Source organism: Petromyzon marinus, chromosome 13 (genome assembly GCF_048934315.1).
Source record: "Petromyzon marinus isolate PM22_M1 ecotype Great Lakes invasive population chromosome 13, UKy_Petmar_22M1.pri1.0, whole genome shotgun sequence".
In the NCBI taxonomy this organism is placed as follows: domain Eukaryota; kingdom Metazoa; phylum Chordata; class Hyperoartia; order Petromyzontiformes; family Petromyzontidae; genus Petromyzon; species Petromyzon marinus.
Genome location: NC_133679.1, coordinates 15,959,045 through 15,981,952, shown reverse-complemented (window position 1 = coordinate 15,981,952; position 22,908 = coordinate 15,959,045). Strand labels below are relative to the sequence as shown.

Below are 22,908 nucleotides of genomic sequence, written 5' to 3'. Positions count from 1 at the left end.
ACACTGCAAGTTGTTCTGCGAGGCTCTCGGCACCTCCCACAACCTGAGGTGGCCACGGCAAGCACTCCGCACAGCAGCACCAAGGGATACAGGAGCCAGGAGACAGCCGCGTTTATTTAAAGCAAGGCAGGACGAACGACGGCCGGCAAACGCACGGCGCCAACCTCCAACCTCCGCCAGCAGCCGAAGATAAAAGCTCCAATGATGAACAGAATCGACAGAAACGGTCCGCGTCACCACCATATATACACCTCAATACCTCACCATTGTTGATCCAACACGAGCGCAGAGATGCAAGGATACAGAATATTCTCTTCGACATGAACCACGTTTCTCTTAGTGTCGACACCCGCATAATAAACTGTGCGAACATTCAACCCGGGTGCCGGCATCGAATCATAGGGAAAACATTTTCTTGACGAGAAGCTTCTTTTTGGAATGAACGAATTTTATGACTACGCTTGTTTACGCAGGAAAGCCTCAGTTTCAAGACTCTTTATTCAGGAGGGTCCTGCCAAGTTTGTGCAGGAGGCTGTGATGTTGCTGCTGTGTGTGAGATCTCAATTGAGTAATGTGTGGTTTATTTTTATCTATAGGAAACCAAACATTTCAGAGGAAACCCATGCAGAACAAGGAGAGTACAAACTCCACACAGAAAGGCCCCCAATTCAGGAATTGAACCCAGGCTCTCCTTCCTGTAAGGTGCAAATGTCACCACTGTGCCACCACCGGCCGAAATGGGTTACGTGGGGGCCAAAACTTAATATAGGAAAAGACCGCGAGCTCCAGCCGTCTCTGAAGATCACCTCGGACGTGACTCCAATCCCTCACCTGCTTCTCCTCCACACAAGCAACACCCACGGGGAGCGGCAGGACCTCGACTCCACCAGCGTCACGGTGCAGGGCCTGCCGCAGCGTCGCCGCGCGGAGCTGAAAGTGCACGCTTCCTCTTCATCAAAAGCCATAACGCAGCTCACCCAACACACGGCATCAGCGAACAATCGTCCGCTGTGCGAGGCCATGGTCTTGTGACCGTAGAATACCGTGTCCCCACGTGGACTGCTCCACGGCATCATTTGTCACTGAACATTTTCCGAGTCCTCTGGCAGACTGGAGAGGGTGGCATGAGATCAGCAGTAGTAGCCACAGCCATAGCGATAAGCCATACTGGATGTGGTGTGCTGGGTGCATAATTATTTTACAGGTCACTGACCTGGTACAAGATCCAGATGAAATTAGGCCCTGGGTTCAACCCTGCATGGCTGTGGCCCCCAACTAGCCAGCTGCTCAGGTAATTTGTTGGCCCACAGGCATATCCACTGGCTGACCAGCCGGTTAACCGTTCAGCCTGCTACTAAATACCTGACGGACTTGCGAGTTACACATTCCACCTTATTTCTGTCTAGCTTACTAGGTGCCTACTTAACCGTATTATTGATTACTGCTTGGCTAAGAGAGTGGCTACTCAAATAGCTAAAAACATCGACTGGCTGCGAGTAAGAATAGGTGGATGATTAAAAAGACCAGCTGGTGAATTGACAAGGTGAGCACCTAGCCGGCCGATAAGAGCAACTAGTCGTGTGGCTAGCCGTGTGGCTAGCCATGTGGCTAGAATATGTCCATGCGGGGGGGTTGTTGTGGGAGGGCTGAGTAGAAAAGGATGTATCCTGCGGAGGTCGACACGTTCTTGGGGTAGATGAACTCCACCTCGTGGTCATCGAACTTGAACCAGCTGTCGCGGACCGTGTTGTGCGTGTACGCCGTGTAGTGGCCGCCATCCAGAGAGCCGTAGTGATTCTGGGGAGAACCGACAATTGGATAGGGGAAGGGAACAGAGGCATCCCAATTGTGTGAAAATAGCGACAAGTTACTCAATTGAGATTGCACACAGCAGTAGCATTGCCCCCTACTGCTGCCAATCACTCGGCAGGACCCTCCTGAAAATTATCTTGAGGATTTCCTGGGTAAACAAAGGTAATTTTTAAATACCGCATCATTCCAGATGTTCACCCAGGGAAGTCTCGCTCAATTTCGAGAAAATTTCTAAGCGTTATATAAATTAATCAATAATTAACTTTGCAAGTGATTTTCTAAATTTGGATCACGACATAGGCACACAATAGCCTACTCTTCATTGAATATCACGTGATTGTTAATGTGTGAAGCAGACAGTGTGGAGTGCAGTAGGGTTAACACACCACGCAGCATTAACCAGGGAAGTCACTGTGGGTGACGACGCAATAGGTGACGGCGCAATGGTTAATGATGCTGTGGGTGATGATGCTGCGGGTAATAATGCTACGGATGATGAGGATGATGACACCCGCAGTATTAACAAGGTCGACCCTCCGGATTCGAACTGAGAACCCCTTGAACGAGCGGTGAATGAGCTACTGCTCGGCATGTCACCGCCCCTTACGTGGAGAGGGAGGCAGCGAGCAGTTGAGCTGGCGGGGGAGGTAGGCAGTGACTGGTTGTGTGGGCAAGGTTGAGTGAACGAGTTGCGTGAAAGAGTGAACAAGCGGGTGACTGGGTGGGCGACTCTCACCGATACGGCGTACAGGTTGTACTCGGAGTATCGATTATCTTTGTTGATGATGTACGGCTTCATGTCCAGCGACGTGAGCGGGAAGCCCACGTTCGTCTGCAACTTTTGCTTCCAGCGGCCCGAGTAGGAAAATCTGCACACGGGTGAGCATGGGCGAGCATCCACGAGTTCACACGTGTGTGCAATTGTGTACGAACACACGAGAGTAATTGAGGCCACTACTGCCCTCCCGTGTTCTGGACTCAGCGTGTGAACCGGTGGCTCCATGAGCACTGGTGGCTCCATGCGAACCGGGCGGAGATCATTCAACACAATCACTATCACGAGCGGACAAATTACAATAATACAACACAATGTGGCTTCATATTGTGGCATCTAGATGTGATTGCATGTGATGATGCTGTGGTTGTGACAACTTGATTTGATTGGCTCAGTCTAATGGTGGAGGGTATACCTTAAAATTGGCATTATCCCTTCACAATTTAACCCAAAAGTAACGAATTACGAATCAGTCAGAGGAGAAGATGGAGGTCTGGAGCCTGGACCTGAACAGGGGGAAGGGAATTCCAGACAATGGGAGCAGCAGAGGAGAACGAGCGACCTCCCACTGAGTGAAGGTTGAATGTGGGAGTTGATCTGTCCCAATGCAATTGATTATAAAAATAATATGTGTAGTGAATCACTTCTGTAAGACGGACGCTGGGAATTTCATGGTATCACAGAAGAAGCCATGCAGACGCCCGGAAGAGAACAGGAGAGGTGAGGGTTGTAGATGTGAAGTGGCAGGTTGGAGGCGGGCCAATTGCCAAGACCGGCATTGGAGTGGTCTTCACAAGTCCGGTGACAAAATGGAAGAGAAGTCTAAAATCCAGACAGTGGGAGACTGTCAGGGAAAGTCTATGGGTCTCTTTGAGAATCCGTAGGTCTCTGTGTGCGAGTCTAAGAGCAGATGGTGGAGGCTGTCAGGGCAGATCTCGGAAGTTGCCGTGCATCTCCGGTGCAGCAGCAGCTGCGGGATCTAGCGCAGGGTGGAAGGTGTCAGAGTAAGGAGTTGCAATGGCGGTGGCATGTAATCTCTACGGTGACCGCCGCATTCTGTCGCCAAGGGTAACTGTCGTTGCCTGGGTACCGGCGGGGGGCAGGGAGGTTCCGTACCGCTTTAGATGGATGATTAGCACGGGTGGCAGCTTCCAGATCTCCATCGTCTTGACAGACTCGCGCCGCTGCTTGCAGTGGCTGCACAGGTAGCGGTTGGCATCTGTCATCTTCTCGGGTTTGGAGAACATCTGCAGGCAGTCCTGTGGGCGGAGGCACGAGACAATGGTCCCCCGTGTAGGCAACACACACAATCGGGGTAAGTGTGGTTAGCGAGCACCTATTAAGGGCACCGCGGCTCACCTACCGGAGGCTGGTGCGACCAGTGCCACACGCCTGGTCACCTCTGCCTCCCTCGTGCAAATTTTTAGACACCGTACCAGGCACTGAATGAGACCACGCCCCTGTAAGAGAGGCCTGGTACAGGGTTCAGATATCATTCACCACCGGGGTTTAGCCCTGGCATGGAATCAATCTCCCTGGTTCTTGGCCCAGTGTGTAAACCCCTGCGCCACCGCATGTCATGACATCGCCCAGAATGGCGCCCGATCGTGTCAGATCATAAATTGAAGCTGCACAGGGCTGAGCCATCCTCCTCACACAGAAACCCGACTTGGGGTTGCTCACGCTATCGCCATTCTTTGGCGCGGTGACGTGACCCAGCAGCAGCGCATTCGCCGCTCTTTGCAGAGGTTTCGCGGTTTGAATTACTGCAGGGTGTATTGGCCATATGATACTACGTGCCGAATGGTTCACGGTGGACGTTAAACATCACATTAAATATCTAATGAATACAGTTACCCTGCAAACTACCCACTGGAATTACACACAGCAACAGCATCACCCCCGACTGTGAAACAAATGCAGACTGCCTGTGAAGCACAGTAGCGCCTTCCTGCTACAAGAACAACAGCGCGAACACTAACTCAATCGTCGTCAATGTCACCATCGTAATCATCATCGTCGGCGTCATCACCTGCAGCGTGCACTTGGAGGTGGTGTCAGAAGGCAGGTGCAGTGTCAGGTTCATGAAGACCTCGAAGGTGCGCGACACCTTCTGGCAGGTGAGACACTTGATGGTGGAGCGGAACTGCCCGTGGAAGAGGGTGACAAGGATGGACTCGTTGATATGCTTGTACGCGTCCCACGCGAGCTGTGCCGCCATTGAGTCGGACAGGTGCTCCGTCTTCTCCTCCTTCACGCGCACACGCTTTGCCTGCGCACAACAACAACCATCACCACCATCATCATCTTTGTCGTAATCAGCATCACCTCAGATTAGCACAGTTAGCTATGTACAGTGCGATAGAAGTTCAACATTTCATCCGGCTATTTGTATGCTGCACGTTTAAAAGCCTCGGCAACTCACAGCGCCTTATGCCTCATCTTAACTTAAAGAATTCGAAGGGCACACCCAGTGGCAAAGGTCCCTGTGCGGTACAAGGTGACACAGAGAGTGGCCTGCGAGCGGGCACTTTCTGTGTTCGAGTTTACATGTGAGCGCGAGTAAGTGTGTGCGCGAGAGGGGATTTTGTATGTTTTCGCCCGGTTCTGCATGATTTTCCTCCAGGTTCTCTGGTCTCCTTGCATAGCTAAACACATACACACACAATGTAATTGGTATCGGCAAACATCTCAATGCCCAAAAATTCCTTGAAAATTACTCAATTTGGATCACACAACAGCAATATCACCCCCTACTATTATCATGTTTTTGCATTGTTAGATTTTGTATTGTTTGTTTTTGTAACGTTCTTACACACCCCTACTGGACATCTCTGAAAACAAGCTTAAAAGCTCATCGGATTCCTCCAGGATAAATAAATATTCTGATTCTGAAAGAGTGTTGCGACTCGGTGCTGTGAGGGCGGGCTGCGAGGGCTCGCCTGATTGAGGTCCTCGTGCAGGCCGTCGAGCAGAAAGATGAGCAGCTCCTGCGAGTCGTGTTGCTCCGTGCCACAGAATTGATCGTTGAGGCGGCCAATCATGAACTTGAAGTCGCGGGGGGTGATGGAGCGGTACTGGCCCGACCAGAGTGCGCGCACAATAACTGCAAACTCCTCCACCACCTGGCCCTTGCGGCCAAGGGGGTTGTTCCTGAACAACATTTGCAATTGTTAATGTGTGCCGCGAAGTGATGCTGACAGCACCACGGAGCTTGTTACAGGTTAGGTGCACTTTGAGGCGACGTGACGTGTCGAAGGCTCGCCGGCAGGTCACGGGAGAGACCCAGGTGCTAGTGGTTGACTGACTGAGACAACTGGCAGATGCACCACCTGCACTCCACTGTGCCAACTCGCTGCGTTTTGGCCGCCAGGCACTCTGCCAGTAGTTGAGAGCGTCGCTCCTCTGCCCTCCGCTGTTGCTTTAGGGCAATTGCTTCCAACTGCTCAGGACAGTCCTTCACGAGCCTCCTCCACAGAGGTCGATCTTGGCACCGCTGGTACCAGTTATCAAGAAGTGCGTGGGGCAGGCAGTGTCAGAAGAGTGTGTGTGAGAACATGAAGGCTTTGAGAGTGCGGACACGCCCACCCTTCCTGCGTCGCAACCGCTTACACACCCCATGCGCACCGCACGCACACTGCACACACAGATACGCCACCCGCAAGTTACAGCCAAAAACTGCTCACACGCACTCAACACCTGCAAATCACAAGCACAATGCCTACAGTCTTCACACGCACGCCGCGCACAACACCCGTACGAGGTACACCCCGCCGGGCACCCCACGCTCGCACCTGTTGATATTGTTGACATACTGCGAAGTGAGGAAGTACTCTGCGAGCGACGTGGTGTTGCTCAGGCACTGCACCACCGAGTTCATGTAGCATGTGTTGCCCAGGTTGCGTAGACCCGTAAGCGCGCGGCCCATTCCACCGTATGTCGGGTTGAGGTGGCGCATCGGCAGAATCGCCGAGGACTGCGCCCGCACCGCCGCCACAGGCACTGGCCTGACGCACGCACAACACACAAAGATAAAGATCCCCCATGTGGCCTACGCAGGCTGCTGGAGCAATCGAGCAGCACCCGTGAAACGCCCAGCCACCTTTGTCTCCCCCCGGTGGTGATGCTTAAACAACGGACCTAGAGCAAGTCCAGGACCAGTTTGAGGTATCAATCACCATTGCTGCGAGGTACACGTTAGTGCTGTTGCAGCAACTCATCGGAAGCTTGAAGCCAAGTGTTAGCCAACGTGAAAATTGTTCTGGAACTCACCGTTGAGTGAGCTGAAACAAAAACTATTGGCGTGTCATGAAAAGCTCGCACAAAACGTGATGGTTTAATTTGTTTGGCTGCGTCGGATGGTGAAGGGCCTCGTCACTTAATTTTGGCCAGACCATTATGTGGCCCGTCCCAAAAATCATTTGCGAATCCTAACATCGGCTGTGAAAGCCTAATCATTAAAGAAAACACACCGGCAAGCTGTGCTATTAATCCACGCTCGGGAGCTGATGGCGACGGTGCATGACGCTTGTGCCCGTGTGCCCCCCCCCCCCCCCATGCAGGCACCTCGCTGCGGGCCCACGTACTTGCTGGCGCGGTCGAACTGTGGCTTGGGGCGAAGCCCCCCATCCACCAATGTCCGCTCGTCCTCCTCGTCAATGCCCATCCCCAGCTGGGCAACATTGGGCGAAGAGAACGAGCGCTGCAGGCGCGGCCGGTCCCGCTCGCCCCCCTGGGTCGCGGCGGTGCGGGCCGTAGGGCCCGGCTGGGTCGGGTGGACGTCAGCATGACTGTCCGGGGTGTGCCGCGACGGTCCCATGCGGCCGTCCTGGCGGTGGGAGGGAAATGGGCGGGGGCGGTGAATGCATGCTGCACGTAAATATTGAACGTGAACGGCGCTCACGCGTGAAGACCCAGAGACGCGTGTGTGCACGTGTGGACACGTGTGGACACGCGTGCACACATTGGTCTGTGTGTACGCTTACCCTGCAGAAGCTTCAATAGGGGAGGAGCAGTGTAGTTAGTTGGTGTGTTTGGTGTTTATTTGTTGCATTTCGTGTGTGGTTGGTGGATTAGTCTGCAATTTGTATTTGTGATGCAGTTGCGGTGTGGCTCATACGATTGGTGTGGGATTGGTGCAATTGGTGTGGGTGGTATGCGGGCTGTCAACCAGCGCACACGAGGTCACACCATGTTTGCCTCTGTATGCCTTTAACCGAATTGCCGCCCTGACTTCAAATAAGTGCTGCTCTCCTCAAACAAAAAGTGCCGCCCCTCCGAACAAGACGTACCGCTCCTCACAAATAGGAAGTGCTGCCCTCATCGCCCACTACCTGCATCCTGCCACGCTGATCCTGCTCCGCCTTCTCGCGAATCCTGGAGACCCGCTCGGCTTCCTCGCGCTGTCGATTCTCCGCTTCCTCCTGCTGTTGGCGCAGCCGTTCTGCTCGCACGTCCTGTTGACGCCATCATCACAAACAGACAGGGGCGGCTCCCGCACGTTCACGCGTTTCGCATCATGAACTTTCGCTAGCGCCGGGTGATTCGCACAATCGACGGCAGCCCCGAATCGTGAATTACAGGAATCAAATGGGATTCCTCACTGGATAGTGGGAGGTTCTTTTTAAGCAAAGTTGCTGAGAACAGGATTAAAATGGCAAAACATCAAGCAGCCAACAACAAACAGGACTATCGCAGTTGTAATAGAGAAGAGTTAATAAAACATGTCTCTTGAATGTAGCAAGGCTATAAAAAATGTGGCAAAAAAGAGATGGGAAGGAATTCCACAGTGGAGTGGTGCGAGGGAAAAAGCAGAAAGAGAAGTGAGGTGACTTGCAGTGTGGTGAGTGGGGGAGAGAGTCGGTGAGGATGTGCCGCTGATTGTACTTGTTGATGACTGCTACCAGCAGTCATCAACAAGTACAATCAAGATTGGCCTCCATGGAGGAGGCTCGTGAAGGACGCTATTGGGCAATTGGAGGCAGTCACTCTCCAACAGCGGCAGGCAGAGGAGCGATGCTCACAATAATGAGCGGAGTGTCAGGCTGCTAAAACACAGCAAATTGACATAATGGGGAGCACAGGTGGTGCATCTCCCAGCCATCTCAGTCTATTCGTAACACTTGGGTCTGTCCCGTGACCAACCGCCAGCGAACCATCCTCACTTCACGTGGACTCAAAATACACCTAGCATGGCATAAAAGCTGTGATGTCATCACCACTTAGTGGCTAATGGCGACTGTTTTTGTTGTTGTTGAGTGGGTGACTGAGTGTGTTGAATAGTGTGGATGAGACACGTGTCTGGCAAACCGACTCCTCAACACGGGTGGAGGAATCAACGGTTACCACAGTGGTAGCGAAAGAAGCCTGACATTTTGGACCTTTGGGCATGCGCTCAACAACTGTACGCATAAAGACGTGGGGTTCAGCAGTGACATAAACGGGGATTGACAGCCAAGGAACCATTCCGAGAATGATTTGTCTGCGGCTGAATAGAGACGTTAACATGGAAATTGCTCACGGAGGAATTGGGATTTCTTCCGTGATAAAACCATGGGATTTATATGTGCGGTTTAGATTTTTGTCAACAGGAATTGCCCAGCGCTACCCACTCACACCCTCCACTCGCCAAACATGAGGAGCACGTACCGGCGCGTGAGGTGGAGGGCTCTCTCTGGCAGACCCGATGGCAGGGGAGGGCACAGCTCCACCCTTGTCTCTCTCTTTTTCCTCCTTCTCTAAACGTGCTCTCCGTGTTCTCTCCACGTGGTCTTTCCTCGCCCTTTCCTCGTCCTCCAACTTCTGCCTCTCCTCCGCCTTCCTCTTTTCCTCCTCTGCCCACTTCCTCTTCTCTTCCTCTTCCGCTGCCCTCCTTTTCTTCACCTCCTCGGCCTTCATCCTCTTCTCCTTCTCCACGCGCGCCTTCTCCTTGATTCCTGCGGCGTCGCGCGCAATCTTCTCGCGCTCGCGCGCAGACAGCCACTCCGGGCCGGGCACTGCCGCGGCTGCGGACACCGGGCTGGGCCCCGCGGCCGCCACCGACGGCTTCTTGGAGCGGTCCACCTGCGCTCAGTCAGAATAGACCACACCGCAGACACCTCAGCGTCTCAGGTCCACACCGCCAAGAGAGCTGGGCTCTCCTCGATTTGGAAACACGCAGTAATTGCCGCCCTGATTAAAAACTTGGCAGGACCTTCGAGCACCCATATTTCACAGAGCGGGCCCTTGCCTATAACAGCTGGCAGTTCACCAGCATTGCTTCAAGTGAGCTGGACCATGCTGATGAGACAATGAATATCAAAACCGGACCAGAGCTTGGTTTGTGTACAACCAATACTGCTGAAATGATGCACTCCCAGAAGGAAGGCCGTATGGCTGATGGGATGTGTACAAATACTTGCATTTTTTACGTGTAAAGATAGACATGTGAAGGAGGGGTATCCTCGTTTGCGTGTTAATTTTGTTACTCATATCGTCCATGATGTAAGCCAGGGGTGGGGAACCTTTGTCCTGCCAAGGGCCATTTGGATATTTATAACATCATTCGCGGGCCATACAAAATTTAATTTATGTTGTTATGAAAAAAGCGCCTAGATTTATTTAATTTCGAGTCGTGCGGTTGCCTTGGCAGGGCCTGACCAAATTATTTCGCGGGCCGTTCCCCACCCCTCATGTAAGCCAATGTAATAAGAGAGCGCCATCTCCTGGATTATTTTAGAGGTTACATTTACATTGATACAGTCCATGTATCCTAATATATAGACACCCAGGTCTGTGATTCTGTCATTCTGTGACTAACGCGGCACGGATAGGTTGAAGTGCGTCACATGATCGGGACCAAGCAGCGCATCCATCACGCACATATGGCCGGTGACGTCAGCTCTCTTTCACAACACCTCAGCCGCGTTCGTGTGTAATGACGTCACGCCTCCAACCACGACAAGCGCACAGCCTGCGGTGGCCCTTCATCCAGCAGTGCATTTGAACACTAAAAAAAGTATAGCACTCATGTACAGTGCAGACTTTTTCCACTATGAAAGTAAAATAATATAACACAGCAATACAATTTTTTTGCTGCAGTGGGAGAGAGAGCTGCCATGGTAAGAGGTTATAAAGGTTAGAAAGGGGGGAGGGGCAAGGGGGGAGAGAGAGTAATTATACACATGCTAGGTTGTTGGGGGGCACCGCCTATACTTTATCTATCTGTGATGAACGCTGCACTTTCCGTCATTTTCATGCAGGGAGCGCTGTAAACATACGCGCCCCCTGCATGAACGATGGAGGCGCAGGGATAGACGTTCAATTACGTTGGCATCAATCTGCAGACGGCGGTCTTCTCGCACAGCCAGCTCTATGTCGCCTTATCTCGATCCCGCAATCCCAAACAGGTGAAAATCCGCCTCGAACCGAACCCCCAGCAAGGCCATCTACTTAACCACGAAAGAAAATTCACACGAGATGTCGTTTTCAATGAAGTCTTCCAGATGTAAAATGATATAAGCTTTAAAAAGAAGAAATAAAATGATCTAATTCAAACATTGTACACTTCAAAGATGTTGCATTTTAAAACTTCAAAACGGAGCATCGGGTGCTTGTGTGAATGCATCGTTCGTGTGCAATTTTTTTGTGATTTCCCTGGCCGAAGCACGTAAATGGTCGTGAGGGGCGCCACAGGCGCCCCCGAACAACCCCTAGTTATCTATAGTAGGGATTCCATCTGGAGGAAAGGTGAATGGGCGGATCTAGCAGGGAAGCCTCCGGAACGTTCTTGAAGGTTCCAGGAGGGGCGTGGCCAGAGGCGGGGCTTAGCCTCTGAGAAGGGAATATAAGCAGGGGGTACAGCAACGTGCGGGGTCGGTGGTTGAATATCAAGAGGAGCTCCCCGTCGCTGCTGCCCCGCCATTCCACCTGCCACGTGGCGGCTCGACCTCCAGCCGCTCAGCCGCTCCATAGCGCGCCGCCAGCCAGGCTGTGCATTAGCGAGCGGGGTGAATGTCACGTGGCGCGCGGCAGCGCAACCACACGAGCGGGTCGACATCCGCGGGAAGAGAGGGTGGCTGTACCGAAGATTTAATAAAATACCTTGAAGTTACTTACCATGTCCGAGCCACTTATTACACCAACAAGAATTATTATCGGTTCGATTGCTCGTCCAACATTGCGATAGAGGGCTGCACGTTTCAACGGGCACACGGGTGTCGTGCTGCGATGGTGACGGTGCCCTGTGCTGCCATATGATGACTGCGGTGGGCCTTCTTCGGTACCTGAGGAATGCTCTTGGCTGCAGCGGTGGGACGGCCCGAGGGCACGGCATCCAGCGAGCCCCCTGGGGCACCTGCCGCGGCGGAGGCAGTGGCGCCACCACCACTCTGCTCGGGCTCCGGTCGGACACCCGCGACGAGAGTGTAGGACCCCACGTCCCGCACGGAGGGGGGAGGGGCAGGGGGAGGGGCCGGGGTCGGGGGAGGTGGGGGCTCCTCCAGCGAGGGGTAGTTGAGTTCCACTGTGAGTGACGGGAGAGAGAAATATGGAGTCACGCAACAAGCAAGAGGGCAATTGGAGGGTTAGTGAAATGAGGGAGGTGAGCAATGGTGAGTGGAGTGAGTTTCGAGAGTGTGCGGTGACGGTGGGTATAGGTGATGCTAGGCGCGCATAGTGATTATGCCTACAGGTTATGATGGGCAGGAGTGAACACAGTGTGCATGTATGCCGTGCAAATGACAGTATGTGTGCCAGTGTGGCATGCATTCAGGGGTAATTGGATGGGTGCATGCGTGGGTGCATGGGTAATTGGGTAGGTGCATGTATGCCTGGGTGATTGCGTGCGTGTGTGCGATTAGGTGGGTGCGTGCGTACGTACAGAGATCAGGCTGGGTGCTGGGTGGCCCCGGCCTGGCTGGCACATGCACATGTGGCTCACTGCACCACATGGGGTAGTGCAGCAGCCAGTTCTCGTAGCCGCCCTCCAGCACCAGCGGCTGGCTGCGCAGGATCGTCATGCTGTCCCACTGCACGCACGATCCACACGGGGAAACAGCTGCACATGTGACGTGCATACGAGCCGTGTCGTGTTGCGTTGCGCTAAGCTCCGCGGCGACGCCGTCGAGGAATTATCTTTGTGTCGGGCCTTGGTCATCCATCGTGTCACTTTCCTCCATCGTTTCGCATTTTTTCCTCAATTATTTGTATTGATTTTGTGTTTTGCTGTTTTGTTGTGCCCCCATGTGTGTTGTGCCAACTTCTACAGTCGTGTTCTCATTGTCACCTGTTGCGTTCCCCCATCACATCAATGCACATTCCTCTACTGTCAAGTATCGTCTCGTATCGTGTACGTATTGTTCCTCCCCACCATCGTGCCCCCCCCGCCCCCGTCGTGTCTCCCCGTCCCCCGCCGTTGTGTTACCTTGTAGATGGCGTCGCGTAGGCTGTGCAGCGTCGTTCCCAGCAAAACGTCCTCCGGGCGGCTCCTCCAGTCCAGGAGCAGCACGTAGTCTACCCTGCCCCGGTCGCCCCACAGCGACAGCGACTCCTGGGGCAGGCCCACCTCTATCTGCGCCACTGTGGTCCTACACCAAACCAACGGTGGTGGATAAATCGTCTGGTGCTGCTGCGGCTACTACATTGACAATTATACACAAGCGCAATTAACAAAATAACTCAACACTTTCAAAGATAACAGGTAAAAATAACACGAAACATATACAATAAGTGATGTTTTGGGCACACAGGTGTGCGTGTGTGAGCAGTTGGAACATTGGGGAGCTCAGGTGGTGCATCTGCCAGCAATCTTAGGTCAGTCATCCCATGGTACCTGGATCTGTCCCATCACCTCCTGCCAGCAGCAAGCGCCGTTCTCACTTCACGTGATGACTTCCAAGGACACCTAGCCTGGTACAAGGGCGTTGGTGATGACACCGTCACCGGGTGGCGAATGGTGGCTGGTAATGTCATGTGCTCACTCACCCCGGGTTGATGGCCTCCTCCGGTACGCTGATGCAGCGGACCGACATGATGTGGGAGGCCGCGTAGTCGATGGAGGGCCGTGCGTCCATCAGCACCAGCTGGACATCACCGTCGCTGAGCATAGAATAGAGCTGCTGCGGCGTGATGCTGGTGCGGCAGGGGCCTACGCGCATACACGCACGCGCACAGACCCGGTGTGTCAGCACGAGCACTGTTGCAGGTGTAATAGATAAGAGTGTAACATGTTTCTGGAATTGAGCAAGGTCATTATTGGAAGAACTTGCGGGGGGGGGGGGGGGAGCGAGACGATGGTGGGTGGGAAATCCAAAGTGGAGTGGTGCGAAGGAACAAGCAGAGAGAGAAGGATGAACGTTTTGAGCTATCTCAATTAAAAAAGAGGGATGATATCGTCATCCTCTCAGTCGACAAGGGCAATGCCACTTTCATCATGGACAAAACCACATACAATAACAAAATTGAGGACCTACTTAATGATGGTAGCTACACAAAAATTAAAAGAGATCCCACCAACAGCCTCGTTACAAAAACCAACAGCATCAGCACTGATTCGGCTTTATTAATAAAACAAACCAAAGGTTTTCCTTAAAACTCTCTACTGCTCGACCTCCCAGATTGTATGGCTTACCAAAAATCCATAAAGAAGGAACACCCCTTCGTCCCATCGTCCCCACCATTGACTCACCCACATACAAACTAGCCCGGTTTCTGTCTGAGACCTTGCAACCATTCACTGGTAAGACCACCTCATCTGTACTTAACTCAGCTCACTTGGTATCCTTAATTAAGGACATCTCACTATCTCCAGGTGATTTGCTTGTTAGTTTCTATGTAGTTTATTTGTTCAGCAAAGTTCCTGTGCCCGACACCATTGCAATTATTGAAGATTTAGTCCAACAAGGATTGAATGCTGATGTACCGGCCCTGGTTAGACACTGCCTCACCAATACATACTTCACCTGGAACGGAACATTTTACAAACAAGTTTAAGGTAGTAAACTTGATTTGGCGCTTTCATGACCGCAGGAATTACCCTTTGGTTCTTTCGGTAAAGTCACGTAGAAAGAGAAAGTAATAAATTAAATAACAGCATACGACGTTTCAATTGCAACATAAGCAATCATCATCAGGTACAAATGAAAGAGAAAACAAACCTAGTAAACTTAGAAATGTGTTGCAATCGAAACGTCGTATGATATTATTGAATTTATTATTTTCTCTTTCGAGAAAACCAAAAAGCGCCAAATCAAGTTTGAACCACCTCTACGGGGAGGTTTTAAGTTTGTTTTCTCTCTCTGTGTGTCTCTGTGTTGTGTCTCTCTGCCCATGTGTCTGTCTTTGTGTGTCTGTGTCTTGTCTCTCTCTCAAATTTCACACTTAACTTCTAATTTGGTAATCTTTGGAAAAACGTAACCAACCAGGCCATGCGTTAATTGTGTGTTGACCGACTCTCTGTGTTGCATTGCATTACATTTCCAAATGTTACTAAGTTTGTTTGATTTAGTGTGTTTTATCTCTCTCTGTCTCCCCTCGTTTTGCTGCTCTTGCTTCCTGCAGTTGCGCCAGGTCTCTCATTGACATGCTAATTTCTCTACCCCCCCGCCCCCCTCTCTGTCTATTTAAGGCCTCGACACAGAGGCGTTGTTTCTGTGTGTGCCTATGTGTGTGTCTCTCTCTCTGTGTGTCTCTGTGTTATCTCTCTTTGCTTATGTGTCTGTCTATGTGTCTCCGGTTCTGTGTTTTATCTCTCTCTTAAATTTAGAAATCTTTGGAAGAACGTAATCAACCAGGTAGGGTGTTGACTGTTATGTTAGCCGACTATCTGTGTTGTATTGCATTATATTTCTAAGTTTACTAGGTTTGTTTTCTCTTTCATTTGTACCTGATTATGATTGCTTGTGTTGCAATGGAAACGTTGTATGGTATTATTTAATTTATTATTTTCTCTTTTTACGTGACTTTACCGAAAGAACCAAAGAGTAAGTTGAAGGTACCCCAATGGGTTCTCCCTTATCTCCGGTTGTAGCCAATATTTTTACGGAAAAATTTGAGACAGATGCCAGGCATCCACTCTACGTCCGTCCTTGTGGAAGAGGTACGTAGATGACACGTTCGTCATCTGGCCACATGGCCGACCAGCTCTGAACCAATTCCTCAATCACATTAATTCAATACACCCAGCCATCAAATTCACCATGGAGGTGGAAAAGGATGCTCTAATCGAAAAGAGACCAGATGACTCAATGGGACAATCTGTCTACAGGAAAGCAACCCATACGGATGCCTACCTAGAACCTGACTCCCACCACCATCCATCCCAGAATAATTCCCTCATCAAAACTCTACACCATAGAGCTCGATGTATCTCTGACCATCATCACCTAGCCAGTGAACTGAAACACGTGCACCAAGCTGTCAAGCTGAATGGATATTCGGACCACACAATCTGTCAAGCAATCACCCCAACACAGTACGTAAAATTCGTGACCTGATCCCATCTGTGAAGGATAGGATCCCCGATATGCAATAGCCTGGCGTCGACAAACTAAGCTGTGTCTGCGGCAGTAGTTACATTGGGGAAACTAAACAACATGTCTCGGACCGTGTTCATGAGCATAAGGCAGATTTGAAACATGGTAGGATCATCACCTAGCCAGTGAACTGAAACACGTGCACCAAGCTGTCAAGCTGAATGGATATTCGGACCACACAATCTGTCAAGCAATCACCCCAACACAGTACGTAAAATTCGTGACCTGATCCCATCTGTGACGGATAGGATCCCCGATATGCAATAGCCTGGCGTCGACAAACTAAGCTGTGTCTGCGGCAGTAGTTACATTGGGGAAACTAAACAACATGTCTCGGACCGTGTTCATGAGCATAAGGCAGATTTGAAACATGGTAGGACCAACACGTCGGCCGTGGCTGATCGTTGTTTTAATGCGGTTGGCTCACGTGAAGTTGAGTTCTCTAAGACGAAGGTACTTTTGTAAGCCCACTGGCTATCAACAAAGATTCGTTCATGAAGCAATCCATATATAGACATAATTTGAACCGAAAAGATGGGTACAAACTTAGCAGTCATTTGGAAGGACGTTATCAACCAGTTTAAACCATAACTGGCTGTGATATTCCCATCCAGCCACCTTCCGATTTTAGTTGTTATTTTCCGATTTTACATTAACAGATTAAATTTCTCACACCAACACAACCACCTCCGCTCGCCGACCTCGACGTGGCGGCGGCTCTGCGATCTTACATTAACATGCTAATTTCTCACATTAACATCACTAGCCCCGTCCACTTTGTTTATGACCCTTGGGCTACACCCATTTAAAACCTTTAAAACAGTCTGCTTTTAGCAGCTTTCCCCCTCTGTTTTCCTCCTGATGACGATCGTTTGTGTTGTGATCGAAACGTCGTAGTTTTGTTGATTAAATTTTTATTAATTTGAACCTATCTACGTGACTTTACCGAAAGACCCAAAGAATAGAGAGAGAAGTGTTGTGAGCTGGAGTGTAATAAGTGGGTGACTGAATGGGTGTGTGGGTGAGCCACACCCGGCATCATTCGGCTGCCGATACTGGTGGGGTCGCGAAGCTCCGTCCTGTCACCTCCACAACAGTGGCACACGTGGAAAACGGTGACTTTTTTGCGTAAATTATTTTCATGTTAGCCGGGTAGCTGAGGTAATGAACCAATCACAGGCAGTTTTACTGATTGATTAAATAACCGTGCTCCTGGCAGAACTCTCCGAGCGTGGGAAACTCAGGGTGGGGGGAGATGGAGAGGTGAGAGAGGTGTCACTCACCGGTGTGGGAGTTCGATTCTGTCGGCGCAACCTCTGCGCCCGGCTGAGACCGAGAGCCAGGCGACCCCGACTGCCAACGACACACACTCGCATTTAAACGCTGCTCACAGCCACACACACATTTACACGCTGCTCACAGCCACACACACATTTACACACTGCTCACAGCCACACACACATTTACACGCTGCTCACAGCCACACACACATTTACACACTGCTCACAGCCACACACACATTTATACGCTGCTCACGGAGTCCCTCAAGGCAGCCTTTGGTTCGTTTGTGAATTCCCACTGCACAAAGAAAACACGCGCCCATGGAAATGCACGAAACAAGCACGCAGATCTACACCCTCACGTTCTAAAGTAAGCACACCAATTACGATGTACGTGCAGGCATGTACATGTGGGTGTGAGCGTGTATGCGTGGGTGTTTACGTGCAGGCATGTATGTGCGGACATGTACATGCGCGAGTATACATTTGGGTACGTGCACGCACCGTGCGTTTCCTGGTCTCCGGGAGCCGCGTGCCGCCCGTGGCAGCGCCATTGCCCAGGGGGCCGTGCCTCCGATTAAAGTCGTCGTCATCCTCGTCGTCATAGTCGTCGTCTCCGACGCCTTCATCCCGGAAAGCGGCGTCTTCCCCGGCCGCTCGCTCTCGCTCCTCCAACCGCTGCCGAACCTCGGCCTCCTCATATCTACTCACGCACGGAGCCTCATGAGCAACCACATACACACAAATATCTCCCATACAAATGTAATAATCGTAATGTTAATTTGTTAATGATAGGGCCACCCTCCTTTACGCCTGGATGACACATAGGTCTTTACAAGAGAGAGGCGACTTACATCTCATTATTCCACATTTTAAAGGGCACCCCCGGTGGCACCTGTCCCTGTGCGGCACAAGGTGGCTCAGCACCTGGCCTGCGGGCACAAGTCTGCCAAAAGGGGGCGATGATTGCTGCCATGTGTGTAATTCCAATTGAGCGATTTGGTCAGATCATCGTGCAGCCAAACCCAAAACTCATGAACCATGGTCGTGGCTGAGAACACCTAGATGTGAAGCTAAGTCTCAACCACGGTTAAACGTGTCGCACGAGCTATGAGCGAGCAGCCCGTGAATGCTCGCAGCTACGCCAACCCAGACCTTGCCTGTTTTTGAGGCTCTCGGAGAGTCGCTCTGCCTCTCTCACAGCCTTGCTAAAGTTGTCGCTCCCCAGCAGAGACAGGAAGAACCCCTGAAGATAAGGAGACAGCAGACACAGCACACATGTCAGTACCAGCTGATCCTACTTCAAGGATACAGTGGACAGTGTGCCATCAATCAGTCCACTTCCTTCTCTTATATAGCACGACAGTCCAGCACTCACCGGTTCACTCCAGTCACTCGTTAATTGATGGTGAGTCGCCTCTTTAGCACTCTTCTATCGCTGCTACTAGGGATATTTTTTCCGTGAACTTCACTCATAGATTCCTCCAGCTGAGTTGAGGACTCGGGTTACCAGACACTGTTTCGAAAAGTTTTTTGGTTTGGCCATGTTTTTTTGTTGTAGACGGAGTTAAACTGATGGCTTTAATCTAAGTTGTCTTGTGGTTGTTGTTATTTGACTTGCATCCCACTGGGATTTTTGCACACAGCGTTGGTGTACGGTGCTTTTTCTGGAGGATTTTACTGTTTTTTCCTGGATTTTTCTGTTTGCGCATAGTCACTTTAAAATGTTTTCTTGTTCAAGTTTTTGTTTGTTGCGGTTGCACCCGATTCAAGAGCCGAATGGCTCACAGGGTTATACCAAATAAGTGAAACTGAAAAACTGAAACTGTTCCATCTCATCCACACTGTGTTCAACCACCACATTCTGATTAGCAGTGTTGGCTAAGTACAGTGTGAAAGTTCAACATATATACATACACTGCAAGTCACAGCAACACACACACGACCAACAACAGGCGTAGCGTTCCGTCGTTCAGTGACTTCCTTGATACTCGTTGAACGTACGCCCTTCAAGGACTGATTTCATCACCCGTGGCAGAGACTCGTTCTGCCAGATTGTTTCCCCTCAGCCATGCTCCATATTCGCCCACCGACACCGCTTGACTGAGCATCTCCCTCCCTCCTGCCCCCATCACTGCACAGCTGAAACTTAGGACTCCCTCCCACCTCCTCTATCCACACGTGCAGCCATTTCGTCACTCCACGAAAGGCAGGGAACATAAGCCATTAGAGCATAGCACAGTAATAAAATATAGTCTGCCGCACTGTCCTCTGCTCCCGCCACATAGCACCTCTACAGTCTATAACACCTGCTTCATGCATGACGGTGGTTGCCCATCCAAGCACGATCCAGGCTCAACCCTGCATAGCTTTTAATATGGAATGCACCCGGGGTTATTTGTCATGGGCATTGCCTCTACAACCTTGCTTAATCCATGAACCGCGTTCGTTCTCCCCTGACGTACGATCACCAGCGCTCACTTTGTGTTGTAGGCCTCTGGGCGCGCATTCGGCAATTACGTTCCGTTGGATGGAGAAATCGAAGAATGAGGAAGTTCTAAAGCAGGTTTAGGAGCAAACTATAATCATAACAATCTCGAAAAAGTAGATGTGGTGGTGGTGGTGTGTGGCTGTTTGTAATCCAGAACAATGGAGGCGGGGAGGGTTGGTGGATCGCATACAAATGTTTGCAAAACCCCCTTCCCGTGGGTGTGGAGGAGAAGCCATACCCTGGTTTGCCCGAAGGCAGAACAGCAAAGTGCGGGCTAATGTCATCTGTCCCTTCTGTGTGATGGGCAAGTGTTGCCTCCTCGCTCACGTGGGTTTTCTCCAGGTGCTCTGGTTTGCTCGCACATGTATACACTCATTCGTTGGCTGAAAACATCTGATTATACAGAGGATCCAGACCTTGGGCAATTGTTAGTAGTGCTGACTAATCGCCACCTGGCTGCTGCCTTCGAGCTCAACTGTGGTTCCTCAGCGATTGTGAGAGGGTGGGTGCCAGTTGGGATTTCAGTGAAATGGTGACGCTCAGACATCGTCCAGGGAATATGAGCCGATGACTTTCCACGCAGGCAGAGGCTGTATGGAGCGAGCGTCTCCCTTACCTTGTCCCGTACGAACTCTGGCGTCTTGCGCAGGTGGTCTACGATATGCAGGAAGCGCATGTAGAGCATGTAGGCGTTCTCCTCGTCGCGCTCCAGCCCGTACACCTCCGCTTGCTTTAGCACTTTACTTGCCGACTGCGCGTAGCTGCAAGCCCAAGACCGTAGCGTGAGGGATGGGATGAGGGCAAGGGGTAAGGGACAGGGGTTAGGGTAAGGGTTGGGGATAGGGTTTGCGCTCGGCTACACCATTATTTTCAGCACTTCACGCGCGGGCATAGGGTTGCCATCTGGGTGGCAGGATGCTAATCCGTCAATCGCCACCTGTATTTGGGTGGAAGGAAATTATTCGTACCAAGGTCTGGTACCAGTCTTGTGTTGAACTCTATTACAGGATAGCGCACAGTACTGTACTGATAGATCCAGGCTGACTGAAACACATATATGTTGGTCTACAGTAAAAAAAAGCTGCCCACCCTTCTTAGGCACGTCTGCCTCTTGCACACATTCTCGTGAGCACAGTTGCATAACTGTCAACCCATAAGGTTTACCCGTATTCTTGTACATGGAAATTGAGTTTTCAGGTCCATACGGCGTACAGCCGTTTCAATACGAGCAACACATGTTTTTGTTTATTTGTTTGTGTCTCCCTTGTGATGGGACTTTGTAGGCTGAACCTTGAGATTTATAAGGCCACGGGGTGACCAATAAGGTCTGAATTAGTCTGTAATAAGATAGGCACTAAGGGGTTGACAGGTATGCAGTTGTGAGCACGAGTGTGAGCGGGAAGGTGTGAGTGTTGGCATGAGCGAGGAGGGTGTTAGCAGGACGGTGTGATTGTAGGTGTGGGTGTGAAGGTGTGAGCGGTGGTGTAGCGGTTAGCACGCTGCGCTACAAACCCGGCACCCCGAGTTTGATTCCCGCTAACAGCCAACATCGGTAACGATTATCTGAACCGGTCCTGGACCTCCCCTAGGTCGACTCAGCCTCAAATGAGGACCTGGCACGGTGTGTAAATATCGACACTAGAGAGACAAAGGCGGCCGGGCGTGGTGTTGGCCACCCACCCCCTCGTGTACCTTACTGGCCCTCACAGGTGCTCGCTAACAGCACTCGCCCCAACAGTCTGCTCAGGCTTTAGTAGAGGTGTGGGTAGGAAGGTGCGAGTGAATGCGTGAAGTGGCGTGCGCGAGCTGCGTGGTGTCAGGGCGCGAGTTGCGGTTGTCGGTGTGAACAGGGCGAGAACTCACCGTCGCGGGGACTTGGTCTTCTCCATCTTCACCTGGGCCAGGTTGTTGAGTTCGCCCAGAGAGGTGCACACGTGCAGCGGCTTCTTGTTAGAGAACTCGGTGAGGACCGGCATCGTGACCGATAGTTGCGCCGCCTGCTGCTGCCGACGCCCGCTCCTGGTGCTAGCACCGGTGGAGCTGGGGTGGCATGGGGAGAATCGGGGATAAAATTCGAGGTGACGAAGAGATATCAGGGTCAGAGGGCGGAGATCAGGGTCAAGGTGAAAGCCATAGCTCGGGTCAGATGGTGTCCATGGCTGTGGCTGTATCCGTGTATTCTTTGGGTCTTTCGGTAAAGTCGCGTTGATAGGTAATTTATTATATTTTATTAATTTGTACCTATCTACGTGACTTTACCGAAAGGCCCAAAGAATATGAATTCCTGCAGTCACGAAAGCTTTAAGTCAAGATTTGTATTCGTGTAGTTACCGAGTTGCTATTTTAGTGAATAGGTAACTGAATTAGTTTGGCTGCATCAGTGAAGCTAGTTACTGAGTTAGTGTCGCTATTTACATAGCTAATTAATGTAAGAGTTGATGAGTTAAGTGTGGGCTAGTTATTGAACACAGCGAGTTAACGGACGTGTTAGTTGCCGTAGTTAACGGCTGAGGCTTCGCCGTCGCCTCCTATTGGTCCGCACGCGTCACGAGTTCCCGGCTCGGCCAATCGCGGCGCGCAGAGCTCGCCTGGTCTGGGCCGCGGATTCTAAACGCAGCCGGGGGGGGGGGCAGGGGAGGGGGGGCTCCCCCCGGGGGCTTCGACTCACGGCGTCGGGACGCGCGGGCAGGGGCAGGGTACCCGGACGGGTGGCGCTGGACTCCGCGAAGGGGATACGCGCGGGATGCGCGTGCTCCGGTACCCGACTCGGCTGAGGGGATTTCCTCTCTTGCGGGCGGATGTCGCGAATTGCGGGGGGGGGGGGGGATACGTCAGCGTCACGTGGTTCCGAGTGGTGCCGGACGGGGCTGGTCACGTGATAAAAACATCCGGTCTCCGTCTCTGGTGTCAGATGCGAGGGGGTTTACCTCCAGGTGGCAGCCTCCGCCGCTGCCTCCTCTCTCAGGACCGCTCCGTGCCGCTGTCCCGCAGCTCAACGCCTTCCCGACGTGCCAATGGCAGCGCCGTGCGCGTTTTGGG

At 51.6% G+C, this 22,908-nt stretch overlaps 1 protein-coding gene across 3 annotated transcripts; it reads right to left on the bottom strand.

Moving 5' to 3' along the window:
- Positions 1-95: 95 nt before the first annotated feature.
- Positions 96-22,882, bottom strand: USP8 (ubiquitin specific peptidase 8). Of its 3 annotated transcripts, none has more exons than XM_076066914.1 (19): positions 22,797-22,882; positions 21,733-21,909; positions 20,486-20,630; positions 18,539-18,624; positions 17,883-18,081; positions 17,382-17,451; positions 13,550-13,712; positions 12,990-13,152; positions 12,447-12,594; positions 11,851-12,089; positions 9,236-9,649; positions 7,921-8,043; positions 7,174-7,415; positions 6,382-6,594; positions 5,530-5,740; positions 4,620-4,859; positions 3,704-3,846; positions 2,549-2,681; positions 96-1,797 (listed from the first exon to the last, which is right to left on the bottom strand). In XM_076066914.1, exons 2-19 carry the CDS (start codon positions 21,843-21,845, stop codon positions 1,609-1,611), a joined length of 3,234 nt encoding a protein of 1,077 aa, XP_075923029.1. In that variant the 5' UTR covers positions 21,846-21,909; positions 22,797-22,882; the 3' UTR covers positions 96-1,608. The 3 variants fall into 3 exon arrangements, with proteins under 3 accessions (XP_075923029.1, XP_032809597.1, XP_075923030.1); XM_032953706.2 differs by lacking the exon at positions 22,797-22,882 and adding an exon at positions 22,538-22,694; XM_076066915.1 differs by lacking the exons at positions 96-1,797; positions 2,549-2,681; positions 3,704-3,846; positions 22,797-22,882 and adding an exon at positions 22,538-22,695 and having other exon boundaries at positions 4,804-5,235.
- Between the last annotated feature and the right edge of the window lie 26 nt (positions 22,883-22,908).